General features: G+C 32.8%; 4 protein-coding genes across 6 annotated transcripts; 1 reads left to right on the plus strand and 3 right to left on the minus strand.

Moving 5' to 3' along the window:
- The first annotated feature begins 1,638 nt into the window (after positions 1-1,638).
- LOC25485646 (hippocampus abundant transcript-like protein 1) lies at positions 1,639-9,055 on the plus strand. 2 transcript variants are annotated; one of them, XM_013614906.3, is made up of 14 exons: positions 1,641-1,919; positions 3,741-3,852; positions 4,724-4,836; positions 4,981-5,103; positions 5,433-5,623; positions 5,994-6,069; positions 6,247-6,333; positions 6,475-6,555; positions 7,067-7,099; positions 7,184-7,237; positions 7,353-7,394; positions 7,847-7,925; positions 8,020-8,090; positions 8,432-9,055. In XM_013614906.3, exons 1-14 carry the CDS (start codon positions 1,755-1,757, stop codon positions 8,525-8,527), a joined length of 1,323 nt encoding a protein of 440 aa, XP_013470360.1. In that variant the 5' UTR covers positions 1,641-1,754; the 3' UTR covers positions 8,528-9,055. The 2 variants fall into 2 exon arrangements, with proteins under 2 accessions (XP_024628189.1, XP_013470360.1); XM_024772421.2 differs by lacking the exons at positions 8,020-8,090; positions 8,432-9,055 and having other exon boundaries at positions 1,639-1,919; positions 7,730-7,866.
- Positions 9,056-9,316: 261 nt separating this feature from the next.
- On the minus strand, positions 9,317-11,877 carry LOC25485647 (uncharacterized). 2 transcript variants are annotated; one of them, XM_013614907.3, is made up of 4 exons: positions 11,645-11,874; positions 11,442-11,554; positions 11,071-11,331; positions 9,317-9,721 (listed from the first exon to the last, which is right to left on the minus strand). In XM_013614907.3, exons 1-4 carry the CDS (start codon positions 11,790-11,792, stop codon positions 9,548-9,550), a joined length of 696 nt encoding a protein of 231 aa, XP_013470361.1. In that variant the 5' UTR covers positions 11,793-11,874; the 3' UTR covers positions 9,317-9,547. The 2 variants fall into 2 exon arrangements, with proteins under 2 accessions (XP_013470361.1, XP_024628195.1); XM_024772427.2 differs by lacking the exon at positions 9,317-9,721 and adding an exon at positions 9,742-9,807 and having other exon boundaries at positions 11,645-11,877.
- Positions 11,878-13,919: 2,042 nt separating this feature from the next.
- On the minus strand, positions 13,920-18,788 carry LOC25485648 (DDB1- and CUL4-associated factor 8). The gene is made up of 6 exons (XM_013614910.3): positions 18,778-18,788; positions 17,491-17,665; positions 17,131-17,382; positions 16,894-17,037; positions 16,062-16,814; positions 13,920-14,352 (listed from the first exon to the last, which is right to left on the minus strand). Exons 2-6 carry the CDS (start codon positions 17,599-17,601, stop codon positions 14,119-14,121), a joined length of 1,494 nt encoding a protein of 497 aa, XP_013470364.1. The 5' UTR covers positions 17,602-17,665; positions 18,778-18,788; the 3' UTR covers positions 13,920-14,118.
- Positions 14,352-14,642, minus strand: LOC120577949 (prostatic spermine-binding protein). Its single transcript, XM_039830052.1, has one exon. It carries the CDS (start codon positions 14,632-14,634, stop codon positions 14,389-14,391), a length of 246 nt encoding a protein of 81 aa, XP_039685986.1. The 5' UTR covers positions 14,635-14,642; the 3' UTR covers positions 14,352-14,388.
- Positions 18,789-18,840: the final 52 nt, after the last annotated feature.

Genomic DNA, 18,840 nt, shown 5'->3' on the forward strand with positions numbered 1-18,840 from the left:
GTAACTATAAATTGCAACATCATAATTTGTAACTCCAATATTTTTTTTTTTTTATTTTCAATATAGAGGATGTGTTGTGTCAATTTTAGAAATTAAACTAAATTTATGATCAAAACATTTGTTATTCTTCTTCCTCCCTATGAAAATGAAATTAAAATTTGGAAATTATTGGGTAAGTTGGTTTATTGGGTATGGGTTCGGTTTTACCCAAAATCCATTATTTTTTATGGGTTTTTCATTTTTTAAAACCATATCCACCCAATCACCCAACCCAACCCACTTTTTTGGGTTTTTTTGGGTGGGTTTGATGGGTTTTTTTGGGTTTACCCAACCCATGTACACCCCTAACAGATGCAGAACTTATGGGACAATTTTATAATTTTTTTTTAGGAGGTCAAAATCGCAACTTCGTAAAAGTTAGGGGCAAAAACTGCTACTAAACCTTAAAAAAATTGAGGGATTTTGTCAACTTGAACTTAGCTTAATTTTTTTTTTAATCAGTCGAACTTAGCTTAGTTGTCTGAGGCATTGTATAATATATGCACCAATTCATCTTAAAATTTGAATTTTAAACCACTAGGCTGCTTAAAAAAATAAAAAAGATTATAAGAATTAAAATAGCTAATAGTATTGAATATATTAATAGTTTATTATTTTTACAAGTTTACCCTTCAAAAGAAAGAGAGAATTATGTTCTCAACATAATATTTATGGTCGACGTAAAAAAACATAAAATAATTAAGAGTATTAATTTCTTTGGCAGAAAAAAAAAAAGTTAAGGTTATACTGTTACAGAAAAAATTAACGCGATTGAAAATTGAAAGTGAATTTTACAAAATAGGAGAAATAATCAATAGAAATAAAACATAAATATTTACATTTTTTTGGAGAATACAATACACGGTTTTAGGGGTGTTTAAAACCGAACCAATCCAATAGAAAAACCGCAAACCATATCAATCCAAATCTAAACCGCAAAAAACCGCATTTGGTTCGGATGAATTCGGATGACTTTTGCAATGAACCGCGCAGTTCGGTTTGGTTTGCGGTTTGCATCTCAGCAACCAAACCAACCCGCAAGAATAATGAATATTACTTAAACATGTACTAGCCTAATTACATAGCCAAATAATAATCTCTTTTGATTCGATTTTTCCATTGTTGCACCATCAAATTCGATTCTAATTCCTTTCCATCTCTTTCAATTCATTTCCAGTGATAAATTTGTTTCATTTTCTTCCCAATAATTTGTTTCATGCTTATGTTTCTTCTTAATTTTACTTATTTTGACATAAGTTTCACCTAATATTTTATCATGAAAACAACAAAATAAAATGTCCTATGTTTATTTTGTAACAAGTTGGCAATATTAGAGTTAATGTAATATCTTTTTATCTCGTGATAAACCGCACAAACCGAACCAATTCAAGCCGCATTGATTTGGTTTGGATGACTTTTTAAAAATCAACCCAACCAAACCAAACCACATGCTTTTTTATCTCGCGGTTTGGATGACTTTTATGCTCAAAATCGAACCAAACCGCACCGCGAACACCCCTAGACGGTTCCATGGTTAAAATAAATATCTGAATGAGAGGAGGACGGGCCCACGGTTGTTTCATTGTAGAAGCAACCGAAGCAAATATATATATAACAGAGTGACATTTTCTGAGTACTATACTATAACCTTTCTTATCTTCTCTCTGTACTCCTTCAGCTTCCAAAAATCATAAAAGGCGAAACCCAATTGAGGAATGGAAGGGTTAACAGGGCTTAGTCACCTATTTGTGACAATGTTTCTAGCAGGGTTTGGAGGAATTATAGTTATGCCTTCAATAACAGATGTCACCATGGCTGCACTTTGTCCTGGTCAAGATGAATGCTCTCTTGCCATTTACCTCTCTGGTTTCCAACAAGTTGTGAGTGTTCATCTCTTTTCTACCATCTTACAATTTCATTCATTTATTTCTGGACTTTCATTTTCAATTGAATTAGGTGTTTCCGACACCAACATATATGATTATATTTTATTTTTCTTCTTAATGTCGCGTTTATGATGTTCACGTGGAGTATGTGCTTCATAGGTTGTCACCATTTTCTGGGTACAATGCTCTTCTCATAAAAACAACTGTCTAGCAGCTACAATAACGCTTCTTTTCTTTCACACGCCACAGGAGTTATGCACTCACTCACCTTCACCTCTCACCTCTTTTTTTTTTTTTTTTTTTTTTTATAAAGAATTTAGACATTTAGTAATATTTATTCTTTTCCTTTCGAAAAATTTGGTAATATTTTTATTCTAATTCTAATATATAACGATAATATAATACACCTAAAAAACGATAATACATTAATTAAGTTCCAATATCTGTGATCGATGGGGCAAAACGTTTCATGCACACTCATTAATTACTACGGGAAGCTTTCATTCGTCAATATCTCAATATATAGTGTAGGCATAATAGCAATGATTAAACTAACTATATAATCCTTGTAAAAAAAAAAAAAAACTAAATAATTTTCATAAAAAAGGTAAATAATCTCTTTAAAAAAAACTATATAATAAAAGGTTTTTAACCACAAATTTGAATTTTATTAACAACGATTTTTAGACGTTCGTGACATTCATTCATTAACTAAGATGAATTTCAATTTGGTTTGTTTGAAAATATTAGGAATACTAGTAATGTAATGTAATGTGTGATTTTATTTAAAATTAAGTTGTTTTTTTTATTAAAAAATGATAAAAAAGAAAAAAAAATGATAATGTTTACAACAAAAATAATAAGTTGAAAAATGGGCACATCGTATTGGTAACACATTTGCATATTTATAAAATAATATTGTGGTAATATTCCCCATTCCTATTTAAATGGGAAAACCTCTACGAAGATCTCCACTTACTATGGCAAATTGAGTTCCTTCATCGTTAAGTTATTATATTAACAAGCTTTGATTATTTTAATATATTACGGGGCTGCTTTTTTATTAGGCGATTGGAACAAAGGAATCTACCACTGATTAAACTTAGAGCAAATTACTTGGTTGGAGAATGAGTGAGAAGAGTACATACATACATACATACATACATACTCAGAGAAAGGCTCCTGTATAACTTATAAGTACTCTGTCTCCTCTCGGATTAAGATCTAATGGTTATAAATCACTGGGAGTAACATTTCATTTTTTTTTTTTATAAACCAATGATGTATTCTTGCGGGAGCTTCATTGAAGGTTTTTTTAGATATAAAAGTAGTTAAGATCCTCTTCATTTATCTCTAATCATACGAAGGTGCATGTAAAAATATACATTTCGTCACATCACCAACAAGAATTAAATTGGTAGTATGAGCTAAGCTACTATCTCGTGAGCAATTGGATCCACTTCTTGCGTTCAAGTGTAGATTCACTTACAAGTTTACTAGTAGTATTACTATTAGTTGAGAATCATTTTATGACAAAATTAAGCAATGTGTCTTTTTCTTATTCTATATTAACATACTTGCAAGTTACCTAAGATGAGCTTTTAGTTATCCCGTATGCATCATCATATACTACATACATAATTGTCAGTAATTTTAAATTTATCACATGCTATTCATAGTCTAGTGAAAGTGGCTTTTGAAGAGTGTATTAATAATTAATTATTTATCTATCCTTCAAAAAAAACAAACATAAAGATAAAGTAGCAAGAAATTAAGTGCTGGTTAAGATAATGACTTTTTTTATGCATGTGACAGATGATAGGAATTGGGTCAGTAATGACAACGCCACTAATTGGGAATTTGTCTGACCGGTACGGCAGGAAAGCCTTGATCACACTTCCTCTCACTGTCTCTCTCATTCCTCAAGGTATTATTATAGTTTATGATTATGATTAATTATAGAGAATATTAATAACCAAGTTATTTTCTGTCTTATCAGCTTAATTTGTTAATACATTTTTTCTTTATTTCATTTCATGCTTAAATTAATTGGTTTGTTATGGCTTGTGTTTAGTGTATTACTTTATGATTGCATTATATCTGTCTTTTAAAATGAGTTTTTCACAAGGTTATTCCATTACATTTACATTGGACCGACTTTCCTTAATTGACAAGAGCTAAACAATTTTCCAAAGATATACACACTATTGATGTATACATTAGTGGGAAGCCTAATTATCAATGATAATGATTCATCCATAGTACTAGGAGTGTAAGATGTAACATGGATACCCTTGCTGTTTGGCACTCAACGCCATTTGAACCTTTTGGTGATAATGGGGTTGCCACTACTTTTGTTTTGAATAGTTTTCCTTCATCAAATATCTTCTTGTGACCTAATAAAGCTCCAACAATTTACCTTTTATTTTCTCCTTAATTTACTCTCTTGGTTTAACTAACTTACATCACTTGGAAGAGAAAAGTAATTATGTTTAATTTTTTTTTTAATTATTTTTTTTAATAATTTGTGACTGGTTAATAATTTATTAATTTATAATACTTATTGTACTATCTTGTGGTTGGTCCGAATATACCAGACTCGAACACCTTAAAAAAGTAGTCAGCTCGATACATGACTTTTGTATATGGAAAAAATTCAATTGGGAGGAAGATCCTTCATTTTGTATCCAATAGGTTATTGGACAAAGATAGTTAAGAGTCACTTGAAGAATCACGTGAGCTAAATATTAAATTATATACATACTAATTAAATAAAATAATGTCTTGTATATATGCAGCTATATTGGCATATAGCAGGGATACAAAATTCTTCTATGCATACTATGTGGTCAAAACTCTTGCTGCCTTAGCAGGCGAAGGCAGCTTCCATTGCCTAGCTCTTGCATATGTGGTATTTCACAATCTCATTAACCTATTCAATCACACATTTAATTTACACACAAATTGTCACTCAAAACCATATATAAATGCTTCTCAGCTAATCATTTGATTAAAAAAAAATAACGTGTTTTAATTTTGATTTACTTATTATTAGGCCGATATAGTTCCAGTTGGAAAACGAGCATCAGCATTTGGAATACTAGCTGGTGTTGGATCTGCATCGTTTGTTGGCGGAACATTAGCTGCTAGATTCCTATCCGCGGCATTAACATTTCAGGTTACAAAGTAAAATCAAATTTGCTATCTATATATACTTGAACAATGTTCAAAAAGAAAAAATAATACAACTGAATTTGTTAGTGTGCTGCTAGCTGTTTGTGGTATCTGTCATAATCAGATTTTAGTCGTCACAGTAACGACTGTGGATGAGTCGCAGTCTTTGATACCGGAAATATTCACGGTCAAATGTGACTGACATGGTATCATATGTGGTCACAATGCGGTTTTGGCAACATAAAAAATTGTTATGTTGCGTCCCCTTTATTTAAAACCCTAATGATAATACCCTTATTCTTATTTTTTCTGAATTGTGATGGATTTATTTAGGTTGCTTCAGTCTCCTCAATGATAGGATTGGTCTACATGAGAATTTTCCTTAAGGAAAGTGCACCTATGAGGCAGCCATTATTGAAAGAGGCAGAGGAACCATGCATTGAACAGTGTGAGGATGATTTGCCACAAAGAACATTTAAGAAACTACCTTCAATGGGGGACTTAATTTGTTTGCTTAAGTGTAGGTAAGTAAGGCAGTGCAGAAATGAATTTTGCATTGGTATATATAGATTGAAGGTATTAATTCATTTTTGACAAAATCTCTTTGCGATCATCACCTATTACCAACTCAAGCAATTAAAGACCTGTTCGAATTTAACTTATTTGAATTTATCTACTAGCATAAGTCCTTGTAGACTGTTCAGGAGAGCTTATAGAAACAATTGACATGTTCATAAGCCTTTTTCAGTTAATTTTCTTTCATAATCTCGCTAGGATAGCTTATGAAAACAACTTATACATAAGCACTTAAATGACAAACGCTTAATTGAACAGTTATCCAAACAATGCTCAAATATGATAGAGTTGTTGATCTTACAAGCTTTACTTTTGCAGCCCTACATTCTCACAAGCAGCAATTGTTTTACTCTTCAATAGTCTTGCAGACGGCGGCTCGATGGCTGTAACAATGGTAAATAAGCAGTAGATTCTTCAAGAATACAAATCAATTCATAAGATAGCATGATTTTAGGTTAGATGCAAAAAATCGTAGGGTAAACTTCAAACAACTAGCAACTGTCTATGTATACTGCATAATCAAAGACTGAAATTCTGTTACTGATTAAAATAAACTTCCTACCGCATGCAGTATTATTTGAAGGCACGTTTTCAATACAACAAAAATCAGTTTGCCGATTTGATGATGATTTCCGGGATTGGAGCTACTCTGACACAAGTATGCCACAGTCCTAGTATAAATCATTTTGTTGAATTTGATTGTTCTTTAACCTATTCTACATTTTCAATTTCCCTATATTTCGATGGAAGATTGGAAATGTTACATTTTAATTGGTCGTGTAATTGCAATTTTGTCCAGCTATTTCTCATGCCCATATTAGTACCCGCTGTTGGCGAGGAGAAGTTGCTCACAACAGGGCTCTTTGTTTCCTGCATAAGTGTAAGTTCAAACCTGACACCTGACAGTTATATGAATTTCTTGTTTGAAAGCATGCTGCTAATAGTATATTTCAATACTATTCATGCATTGATTGAACCATACGTTATGATTTTCGGCTCCTCTAAATTGAAAATATCAATCTTTGATAGATAAACCAATAGTTGATATTTATGTACATTATAATAAATCATGAATAAGTTAAAATGTCAACCACTAATTTTCCAATTTTATTCTCTATTCATTTTAGATGAGCCAAATCCGATTGAACCGCTATTGGCATATTTCAATACCACAACGATTGAGTTTTTTGTGAATCTGTTTAACTTGATACAATTAGCAAAAATCAATCACAGAAATCAAAGAAAAACTTAAAAATATAGAATTGAATCCATTTAAACCAAAGTTTAGCTATGAAATTATAGCAGTATCATATTTATGCAATTTTCACTTTGATTTGTTTCTCAATTTTATTTTCTCAGTCACCTCATGATTAGTATATTATGATATGCAGATGTTGATGTACAGTATATCGTGGTCAGCATGGGTAATTATTTTTTAAAACCTTTTCATTTGCTTAGTTTATTTTCTTTTGCAAAACATTCCTTCAAGACTGTTGAAAACCATGCAGGTTCCTTATGCTCTAGCAGGTTTCTCTGTTTTAGGAGTTCTAGTGCGCCCATCTGTAAGTTTCTTATTGATTTATGGAGTATCTGTTATTACTCCCCCCTCTATCATATTTGTTATTGTTTTAATACTTCGGAATTGTACTCTAATCTCTCACATTTCCATTGCCACAGCTAACCAGCATTGCATCCAAACAAGTTGGACCTAATGAACAGGTATCTTAATGGAAGAAGAAAAAAAGACAAGACAATGATTCTCTTTATTATTATAATGCTGAGAATGGATTTTGGATCTTCTCATGTTGAAATTCCATACAAGAAGAATAGGCTCTTGATCTTACCATCAAAAGTATTTAAGTAAATTTTAATGGTGGGATCACCAACATAATCCTCTTATGTTGAATTACAACACTAGAGGATCCAAAATCTACTAAAGAAACACTTATTTTGACTTAGGTTTTATTACTGAGTAAAACTTGTGTGAGTCTTATCAAATATAGAGAATGGGATCTATTTTTGAATTTTATCTAATGATAGAAATATGTTGAAAGAGTATGTTAGAGAATACAAGACTGGCTCGGAAAGTTCGGATTACAATGTTGAAAACTAATCAGAAAACTTTGAACAACTTCATCTCCATGTGCTTAGAAGTTCAGTTTTTGATTTAGGGAATGGTTCAAGGATGTCTCTCAGGAATCACTTCCGCCGCCAACATCATATCTCCGTTAATTTTCAGTCCACTGACAGGTAAAATTCTTATTAAGAGCAAAATTTACTGAACATATAGTGCTACTAAATTAGGGGGAAATCAGAAACTAATAAACTTCTACATGGTATGCAGCCTTATTCCTGTCAGAAGATGCACCATTTAATTTTCCTGGATTCAGCCTAATGTGCCTTGGGCTAACACTGGTAAGCTGATCTTTCCACCTTAAGATTCGGCACTTAGTGGGGGTTAGTTATAGCTGTTTTGATTACATAACAAGATAACTGATTCGTACCCTTTGAATTAAGAGTAGAAGTAAGGTTAGAATATTGATATCATGAACATGTTTTGCATGCTTTTCTAACTCTCACAGTCGCAGACAATGTTACCACAAATTTACATGTATGAACAAGAGTTGGTTATGATCATAAATGAATTTTCTCTAGGCATGTTGCTGACTGCTAAAAAAATTCATTATTCATCATATATGTCAATTAGTTCTCAATTTTCCTTGGTCATGAAGTTAACATTTTACATTGTATTTCAGATGACAGCATTTTTCCTTAGCCTAATGATTCGTGCTCCCCCTCCTATTATGGGTGACAAAGTTAGTAGTAACCGCTGCACAGAAACCTTGGTCTGAGGTGGTAGATAAGTCTGCTTACTATTTGAGCGCAGAAGCAACAAAAATTATCTATCGTTCATTATTTTGCCTCTCCAAAATTGTTGTACATAGCCTATGAGAGAAAAGTTGCAAAGTAATAGAATGAACCATACTTTAGGCACATATTCTAATTCTACATTAGACATGTATGCTTTGACACCTGGAGAGCAAGAACACTCAATATCGAATTAGAGAAACAGGGACATGATTCAGTTAAAGTTGGTTTTGAAAATAGTAATCAGGTGAACCAACGGCTAAATCACAGAATTCCCTGCAATTATAGAGAGGAAATGTGGTGTGTATTTATGAGCCACAGTATTATCTCATCAGTTGTGTTTGAAACCTTTTCAATCTTCATTCTTCAATATTATGTATTGTATTCAAACAGTCTTGGAGTTTCCTCTAGTTAGAGGGGCCCGTTGTACACTCAAGTTTCCACGTATAATTTAGTGAAAGACAGTGTGTTTTTTAGTATGATTTATGTTATGGTTGACTGAATTCAATCAAGCATGTGAACTTGAACTATGTAATATAATTATTGATTTTGATTATCAAGCATTCTTTAAGAAAAAACAGGTTCTTTTCTTAAAATAGATCTATAAACATGACAAAATTATGGAAGGAAACAAGGGTAAAATGCACTGATTAAAAAGATTTTTCATTATAGTGGAAACATTCAGACTTCAGAGATAGACCGAGTAGCAATGGTACAGAGAGAAACAAAAATTGATCCTGAACATCTCACAAAATGAAGAGAAGCAAAATAAATAGTTATGTAATGTATTGTGTATATTATCAAATTGATTATCGTACAGATCAGTTGTGAAGCTACATGCACATGACATATTAATATATTATTTTATTTATTACTATACAAAGCAAACCCCTGACATTTTACTATTAAGCATGAAAAACATAAACAATATACAAGACAGCTAATCTAAAATTCCTTATATGATCAGAGGCAGAAAATATGTGCTCCATAAGCTGGCAATTCACTCATGTAACGGGGAATACATCGTCGTCGTCGTCACTATCTATGTCCATGAACCTGAGCTTAAGATCATCCCATCCAGGACCTTTATACTTAAAACTTGAATTCAGATAGCAATTTGTCTCCTGAAATAAGTTCAAGTGATCCACAAGCTTATGATACGCATTGCATTCACAACACTGCCAACAATGGGAAACACAAAAATATTGTCAGCTTTCTTTCCATCAGTCTACACAAGCTTATGATACGCATTGCATTCACAACACTTTCTAGCAATGAAATTTGTCACTCCAGAATATCGACATCAGTCTTTTTAGAGTGGGTTTGAAGGTTTTTAAGTTCAACCGTCAAGGTTGAAGTGGATTTTGCTCATTCATATATGAAGTGCAAATATGATGAAAAATTATGATATGGTACATATTTTCTGTATACAAATAAATTATGTAAAAATATTAAAATCATAATACTATCAAATTTATAAACACTTAATTAACAAGTCTCTTTCTCTAATACATACTAATCCCACATATAGTATGTAAAAGAAATGAGATAAACTTATCATTCTATGTTAGTCTCAAAAAGAACAAGCAAAGCCAAATCATAAGCCTTTAGAGGCTTCAAAACCATTGATTTAAAATCGGTTTCAAAACCATGCAAAGTGGCCCACAAAGTAGTTCAATGTTTTAATATTGAAAAGAAAAAAAAATAGTTGAAGAACTGTCGACGATCAAACTCATATCTTGGTGTGGCAAGTTAAGCTCCTACCAACACAGTACACATATCACAAATACATGCATTATTGTTCTATATTATTTTCTGTGTGTGTGTCCAAATAGTGTCTAAACTCGTGTGACCACACAAAAACTACTCAAGCTTTTATTGTAATGGTGTGGGATGAGGGAGAGTAATATGCTTATTTTCACACTTAGTACACTCAAAGTCATGATTCTATTTGGTTTGCACAAACAACAAACTATTCCAAAACCTAAAAGAAGATAAAATAATGAGATTGTATCAAAGATTAGATAAAAAAAAAAAAAAAAGTATATGCTATAGTGTCAAGGGAAATAATTGGTTAAAGAAAGATTCGAAAAACCATCAATTTGATTCAAGTCTAATCTATATGGGATTCACAAACAAATACTGAAACATAAGTGTTGATATTTTCCTATCAGCTTTCCTAATTCTCAGGGCCAACTTGAAGTCTAGCATCATATGGCAATTTATACTTGTCATCTTTGATAGCTTAAATTTCAAACTCCAATGGTTAGCTAGTTATTTGAAGATCATGTTTAAATTATAAATGGCATTTCAGGATTTCCCCTTGTTTATGATAAATATTAGCTAAATATTTCAGTTTAAAAGACACACTGCCTGTCTTAAGCAGCAATCCATGACAGTTCACAACATAAATAATTGAACCAAACTTGAGCAGCTCAGCTACACAATCAACATGCAAAATTTTAATGTTTGAGAGTTTGGGTCAAATATAATGCAACATTCCTACTTCCTTAAAAAGCATTGTTACCTGAACAAAAACAGTGCCATCAGTGTAAGCATGAGGATTAATAGCGCGAGTAGTTCGCTGGCCACAGATGGTACAAGTAAAAGCGATGAGCATCCTTCGCCTGGGAGATTTAGTGAAGAGTGACCATGGGAAAGTGGAAATATTCTCAGTCCCAGATTGGCCATCCTTGCCAACAGCAGGAACAGGGGGACCTTCCATTCCAGAACCTGTTGTCCATCCTCTACCTGTTGCTGCACTCAACACCAACCCCATCGCCGCATCCTGATCCCACAAATTATAATCAGAATTTAATGAATTTCATAAGTCAAAAAATAAATAAATAAATAAATAAATAGGGAAATTAGGGTTAGAGAGAGAGAAACATTACATACATTGGAAAGAGGCGAAATGGAGAAACAGCGATTAGTGGGAACTGGAGAAAGGTTGAAGTTGATTTGGTTTGATGATTTAGATTGCGATTCTGAATCGTTGTTACCATCGTCACCTGAAAGAATTAAAAAAAAAAAAAAAAAAAATTAATGATGGAATTAGAAGATTGATGAAAGAAAAGATTGATCGAGAAGAGAATACAGACGCTTGGAGGAAGGTAGACGAAAGTGGAAGGTTTTCTTGGAAGAAAGAGATGATGATGATGATGTTCTTGTTGAAGAAGAAGGGAAGATAGAGAAAGAAGGTAGAGTTGTTGTTGTTGCAGAAGATGAACTCAAAGATTCCATCATCATCAAGATTGATTCTCAATCTCAAAAATTGCACAAAACAAAATATAACACCTCCTGTCTTCACCTCAAAAATATCCCGACACAAACACAGCAATACACCGCAAATAATATTTATATTAAATATTAGTCCTTACTTAATACATAAAATTCTTTTTTAAGACCCAATATCTTCCAAATAATTTTAGTGTTAAAATTCAAATCCAAAGACCTTAGTTAAAGAACACTAAAAAAAGTCCTTACACCATCTTTAATGGGAGAGTTTTAAATATTTAAGATTCATTGCCTATTAGATGCTCCATTGACACCTATTAGATATCTCATTGAAGATAAACTTTTTCGGGGTTTTATAAAATACACAGTTTTACTTAAGACTCTAAATCTTAAGAGAGATCCATACATTTTTAATATTAAAAAATTAAAATATAATGACATAAAGTTATTGATAGTTGATTAGTGTGTTTCATTTAAGAAATTTGTGAGATGCTGAATTGAAATGATTGAGTGCTCATTAGGTACTATTATTGAAAATTTATAAATGAGTAACATGCACATATAAGACCCATATCCAAAAATATGTGTCTTCTTTGTAGATGCTCTTATTGTCTTATTTTACATCATTTAGTCTATAAACTTGAAAAAATAGTATTTTGTTTTGTTTGTAACATTGATTAGAGGGAGAGGGAGTCTATAAACTTGAAAAATAGTTTTTTTTTTATTTTTTTTATTTTTTTATTGTGAGGTAAGGAGGCATGAGGAGTAAAAACTAAATTTCCGCTTTCAACATTCAACATGGTTCTCTTTGTAATTGTTGTTTGTTTTTTTTAAGCGAAATTTTCTTTTCTTTCTTATTACCAACCACAACCTGTTGTCATACACAACTTGCAACTTTGTTTTTTCTAAATTGTATGGATAAAAAAAAACCTATTTATTTAAATAATTTTGGTATTTGCACTCGAAAAATTTAAGTAACACTACTATAAATAAAATAGTTTATATTATTATTATTATTTCATGATTTTTTTTTTTTTGGTAAATAGAAATGATAAAGTCATTATAAACTCACACACATAAGTGGAGGTACCGGAGTTCGAACCCCGGTCATGATTTTCTTTTCTAACTGCATTAAGAAAATAATGAATGCAATAATATATGGATGACAATTTTATAACAAAATATAGGGTTAACTTTTTTGAGGGGAAAGTATAGGGTTAACGTGATTACTATGTTTTTACTCCATAAAATATAATGCAGACATCACCTCCCTCTACCCTTCACGACCCTCAAGTTAAATCAAACCCTACTCAATAATTTTAGAAAAACTATAAATGCCTTTCAAACATTTAATTTCGGTCCAACCCTTAATTTCGTTAACATTCCTCATATAGTGATGGGGATATTGTGATTTTAAATCAAGTTATGGCCCTTTATCAGACGGTTGTGCTAGGAACCCAATTTTGAGAAAATCTATAATTCATCAACTGTGGAAACCATGTATACACATAACTTGGTTGTGTGTGCGCATGTGTTAGATGTGTAGTAATTCACAAGTGAAATGTTTCTTTATAAAAAACAAAGCAAACAAATTAAAGAGTGTGTTTGGTTTGCAAATCAGCAAGTATTGGACAGAACAGTACAAGATAGAACAGTACAACACAAGACAGAATAGCACAGGACAAATTTTTTATGGCATTGAGTAATTTTTTGTTTTATACGATTTTTAAAGGACAAAATGCTATTTTAGTATTTTAAACAACTTGTACGTGGGACAAAAAGTTGTGTTGTGGTTTGGTGAGGGACAAAAATATGAGTTTTTGTCTTGTCCCTTGCCTCCAGTTTGTCCTGTACCTGAAACAGTTTTACAAATCAAACACTGGACAACTAGAGTTATTCTGTCTTGTCCTTCATTTTTTAGCAAATCAAACGCACCCAAAGTGAAAGAAAAAAAAACCTCCCCTTAAAACAAGTAGTAGTGACTCTCAATCTAAAGTTCTGATCAACAATGTCTGTTTGTATAGACAGCAGAATCATCAATCGTGTACTCGGGAGGTCAAAATCAATCTTTGAACACCCAAAAAAAGAAGGATTAAAGCCTTAAACAAACACATAAAAGACGAGTAATTTACATCACAATAACATAAAGAACTAATTATGTGTGTGCTATAGATCAAACTTCATAAAAATAAAAATAAAAGACCACAAATAAAATTGAAGGGCAGTTGTATATGCACGGAGTACTGTTAAGACAGTATGCAAGATTCTACTCAACAGTTATTCTTAAACCTATGTTATATATACAATTGGCTAACATTGTCAACATGCAGAACTCAACTCAACTGAACAAGTCATCTTGGTTGGTTGCATCTCCATCATCATCACCATCATCGTCAGTAGAATCGTCACTAATAGTATTGAATGTCAGTATCAAGTCTAAAAGTTCTTGATCTGCAGTTGAGTGTTCTACAGTGTTTTCTGTCCTAGCCCTCCGTCTTGGAAGTGAAAACAGTTGCAACATCAGGTCTTCCTGAGAAGCTATCTGGTACATCCAGCCCCTAGCCTTGGGTTTCTGTCGGACACACAAAATTATTATCAATTCGCATCATTACAAACCACCAGAAAAATTATCATCTTTGCCATTGTCATCATTATTATCATCACCAACACCATCGTTGTCATCATTATTACAATCATTGACATCACCTTCGTCACATTCATCAATATCATCGTCGTCTTCTTCATCATCACAACCTTCATCGTCATCCTCGTCCTCATTATCATCATCAATATCATCATCATCATCAAACATATCACCATCACACATATCATCATCATCATCATCATCAAACATTTCATCAATAAAATTGTCATGGTCGTCGCTGTCATCCTCATCATCATCACTCTCAAACCAATGAATTTCATCAAATATGACAACCTTTTTCAAAGTAACAGCAGAGAAATTAGTTCCTCTGCTGCTTAATAGTTCACTCGTGTAACATAAACATCAATATTTATATGATAAATCATTTAACAATAACAGACCAGTACTAGTGTAAAAATCATGTTGGTTGAGGATTTTCCAAGACGAGGATATTAAATTTTCTTTTATTAGAATTTAGAAGCATTTTAAATCAGGGGTAAAAAGTATTAATGCTAGTATTTAATAAAATTATTTGTGAGATCATAGTACTTATCAGGCTTTGCATTCATAACACCCACCAAACTCCCTATGGCCAGCATGTTCAAGCCTTGTTATTATGTTATTTAGGTCTTAACCGTGCTGCTGTCTAGATTCATCCCCATTTAACATGGTCAAATAGGCCCAGTCCATTATTCAAATACTACTAATCTAAAGAAACCCCCTTATGAACTGTTGTGGCCAGAAAATCAGATATTTTCCTTAAAAGATTATTTTAAACCAAAATCACGAGCTCTAAAAACAACTGATCTGGGATATATATATATATATATATATATATATATATATATATATATATATATATATATATATATATATATATATATATATCCATATATATATATATTCATGGAAGGGATATTTTCACGGCAGTCATATCTTAAACTAGTTCAATACTATTACTTCGTCATAGAATTTCATATTATGCTCAACACATAATAACAGAAATGACTCGGCTTTTAACTGTTGTGACCTTCAATAAATCACCCTTCATTAACTATTCTAATAGAAAACATTACTTTTATAGGTAAAAAATATGCTTTGGCAATAACGGAACCAGTTAATGAGCAAGCATACCAAAACTTTGCCCAGGACTACATAATCAAATCAGCAGTCTGGTCAAGGGAAGATTTGTTGTAGAGGATAAGAGTTGAGGTTTTTAATATTTGTGGTGTGGGTGATACCAGACTAGTATATTCTTGAACTGGTCAAGATTGAATGTCAGCCCGGCCGCCAGGTAGTTAGGGGAAAGATGACCAAAACAAACTTCTATGTTTATGAAAACTGTCCCAGTTAGAGATATATATATAAATAAAACTAGCGTCATGCTAACATGTGCCCTACGGGGACTAGTTAAGGAAAATAAACAGAGAAGTTTATATTGAAAATGACAATTTCAAAGTTCCAAAAAAATTAAATACCTCTTTCCAACACAACATTTCTATGTTGACTTCCTTAACTTGTGTTATAAGTGCACTAACTAGTTCGAAGCATAAAAGGCATCATCCACATAAGATAATATATGATTTTTGGTTGAGTTCTGAAATGCATTAACTAGCTCAAGAAGAATGAATTCATACCTGCTCAATATTTTTGGGCAAAGTAGCTTTCTCGAGGGCCTTTGGAGTCCATATCTTGATGTCATGCTCAATACCGCTGCTTGCAAGAACTGTTGAATGAGGATGAGACTCGATACAGTTCACAACATGCTTGTCTGCTTCCATGACACGAATAAGCTCACCACCTTTCTTCTTCCATGTGAAAATACGACCACAGTCTGACCCACTCACCACATACTCACAATTAGGCCCAAAGAAATTAACACCCTTCACTGTCTCGCAATTCCTGTGTCCTTTGAAAACTTGAGGCGCGATTTTAACATCAGCATCTGTGTTTGATGGAGATCGTGCAGATCCATGACTGCCTCCTGCTTCACTTGTATCACTATCCACAGATATAGGGGATCCGGGAACAGGGTCCAGTCCCAAACCCATATCTTGTGTAAACAGATAAATAAATTCATCATTGTATGACACAAGAAGCTCCCTTTGTTCAGAAAAGGCCAGGCCTGTTATTCCTACTCTCTCATCACCAATCAAGTGCGGAGGGCAAAAGTAGTCAGTTGGTTGACCAAAATCGGTGGATGCATCCCATTTATACTTGCGGATATCAAAAAGTCGGGTATACTCATCAGACCCAGCAACCGCAAAGAGATTTGGGTTCCTTGGATCAATTGCAATTGCATTAAGATGGATAACTGGCATGTAATTCCAACTATCCTTTAGTGGCTTGCAGGTGAAAAGTTCTGTTGCAGTCCCAGTTCTAAGATCAAACTGTAAAGATAGTTGGTGAGAAAGGACTAATCGATAAAGAACAAAAAACTATTAGTATACAAAAAATGCAATGACTCACATGCTGTACTAATCCATCTTCACCGCAAGTGTAAAATATATGAGGACTACCAGGTTCGATAGCCAACTTATGAGCCCGTCCTTGATGCTTCCCCAATAACTTGGTTTCCACATGTCCGTCTTCAAGAAGTTGAGCATGTCTCGCCTAAAATTGATAGTTTAAATAAACAAAAACACCCTTGTTTTAGTAAAAAGGCCTAATGACATAATAAGAATAATGGATTATGTGTGTGGATACCTGGCCATCAGCAGCACAAGTGACAATGCTACGATCATAGGAGTGAGACATGAACTTCGCCTGGAAAACATTGTTACTATGACCGGAATGGAAGGAGAGCTTAACACGGCCGGTTTCCCAATCCCAGAGAATAATCCTCCTGTCATCAGAACCTGAAAGCAGAATGTCACCATCTGCATTGAAGCATACAGTGTTGACACAGCCTCTGTGCTTGTCGAGCTTTTTAAATACATCAAGTCGAAGAACAAGATCCTAAATCACGTAATAACATCAATTAATCAGATTACAGGAAACAAATTCATATGTATATGTTTTGAAACCCTAATTAAAAAACAAACTAAAATCTAGAGAAATGGTGACCTCGGAGGCGGCGAGGCGGTTAGGGAATATTCTGGCAGGTAAGTGACCGAGCTCTCGATTGGAGAGATCGCGAAGGGGTTTGTGAACGCTGTTCCTTGCTCTCTTGTACATCCTGCTGAGAAAAGGAAAAGGGTAAAGTTAATTAGGGTACGAGATTGATGAAAAAAATGGTGATCTGAGAGTGGGGTCCTTTCTTCTGCGTGCGTGTTTCTTCAACAAGATCACGTAAATTTACTCTGTTAACGTGGCACGCGACTTAGTGCCTGTTTGGTATTGTGGTGGGAGCATAAATACCACTTCTCAATGCTAACCTACCGTGATTTTTGAGAAGCTTACAATTGTAGCTTTTGCCAAAACGTGAATACAAGCCTTATCCACCGCGGTAACAAACAGACACTTAACCCCCAAACAAAATTGAAAGAGAATTGTTGTTGGCACATTGCATAAGAATGTGTCACACATGTAAATGACGTTTTTGTCCCTCGGTAGTTAATTGCCGAAAAATTAGAAATACTGCCGAGGAACTACCGAGGATCTTCTGCTACAAATTTAGCAGAAGCTCTCTCATTCATTATTCATCTCATCTTCTTCAAATTTCTCTCACAAATCTCTCTAAAAAACACAACTAAATCCAACCAAATTTATTAAATAAAATCATATTTTATTCAACAAGTAAGTAATTATAATGTTATTAACTTATATTTTAGTTGTTATAAATATTTTTATTTTTTAGTTTTTGAGTACATTTATTATTTTTTAGTTTTTGACTAGATTTACATGTTATAATTAATTTTTAGGGTGGATGTTAATTGATTAATGTTGTTAAAATATTTGGATAATGTTTATGTTATAATTTAGAATTTTAGGGTTATTTATTATTTTGTTGTTTTATATTTTTTTTTATTTTAGTTTTTAATTAGATTTACATGTTATAAATCATTTTTAGATTACATGTTAGTTGATTAATGTTATATTATATGATTAAACATAAGTTGAATGATTTGTGTTATATTATATGATTAATTGTTTTATTTTAGTAAGAGTATATGATTTATAATTTTAGGGTTATTTTTATGAATTTTAGAGTCTATGTATAATGTGCATGTTAAGTGTTTGATGAAATGTTTTAATGAGTTTTTCATTGATTGTTTTTAATTTCTTATTGTGTAGATTTGAAACAATGGCCAGGTGGATCGACGTTCATGCGCAATTCAACGGCGGAGAACCTCAAAGGTTGAAGGTTTGATGCCTTGGTGTAACGTTAAGAGGTCTCAAGGATGAACTGACTGAATTCAACCAAGGAGTCAACCCCAGAGACACAAGGAGGGTGGAACACCTTCTGTATAAACG

Source organism: Medicago truncatula, chromosome 1, assembly GCF_003473485.1.
Source record: "Medicago truncatula cultivar Jemalong A17 chromosome 1, MtrunA17r5.0-ANR, whole genome shotgun sequence".
Taxonomy (NCBI): Eukaryota; Viridiplantae; Streptophyta; class Magnoliopsida; order Fabales; family Fabaceae; genus Medicago; species Medicago truncatula.

Bases quoted from the DNA above. Each gene is read 5' to 3' on its own strand.
- LOC25485646 (XM_013614906.3), top strand. From the start codon at position 1,755: ATGGAAGGGTTAACAGGGCTTAGTCACCTATTTGTGACAATGTTTCTA. The intron at 5,104-5,432 runs GTTACAAAGTAA...GGATTTATTTAG, and splicing joins CCGCGGCATTAACATTTCAG to GTTGCTTCAGTCTCCTCAAT. The intron at 7,100-7,183 runs GTAATTATTTTT...AAAACCATGCAG, and splicing joins GTATATCGTGGTCAGCATGG to GTTCCTTATGCTCTAGCAGG.
- LOC25485647 (XM_013614907.3), bottom strand. From the start codon at position 11,792: ATGATGATGGAATCTTTGAGTTCATCTTCTGCAACAACAACAACTCTA. The intron at 11,332-11,441 runs GTATGTAATGTT...TTGTGGGATCAG, and splicing joins CCATTTCGCCTCTTTCCAAT to GATGCGGCGATGGGGTTGGT. The intron at 9,722-11,070 runs GTAACAATGCTT...CATTGTTGGCAG, and splicing joins ATGGCACTGTTTTTGTTCAG to TGTTGTGAATGCAATGCGTA.
- LOC120577949 (XM_039830052.1), bottom strand. From the start codon at position 14,634: ATGTTTGATGATGATGATGATGATGATATGTGTGATGGTGATATGTTT.
- LOC25485648 (XM_013614910.3), bottom strand. From the start codon at position 17,601: ATGTACAAGAGAGCAAGGAACAGCGTTCACAAACCCCTTCGCGATCTC. The intron at 17,383-17,490 runs GTCACCATTTCT...TACGTGATTTAG, and splicing joins ACCGCCTCGCCGCCTCCGAG to GATCTTGTTCTTCGACTTGA. The intron at 14,353-16,061 runs GTATGAATTCAT...TGTGTCCGACAG, and splicing joins TGCCCAAAAATATTGAGCAG to AAACCCAAGGCTAGGGGCTG.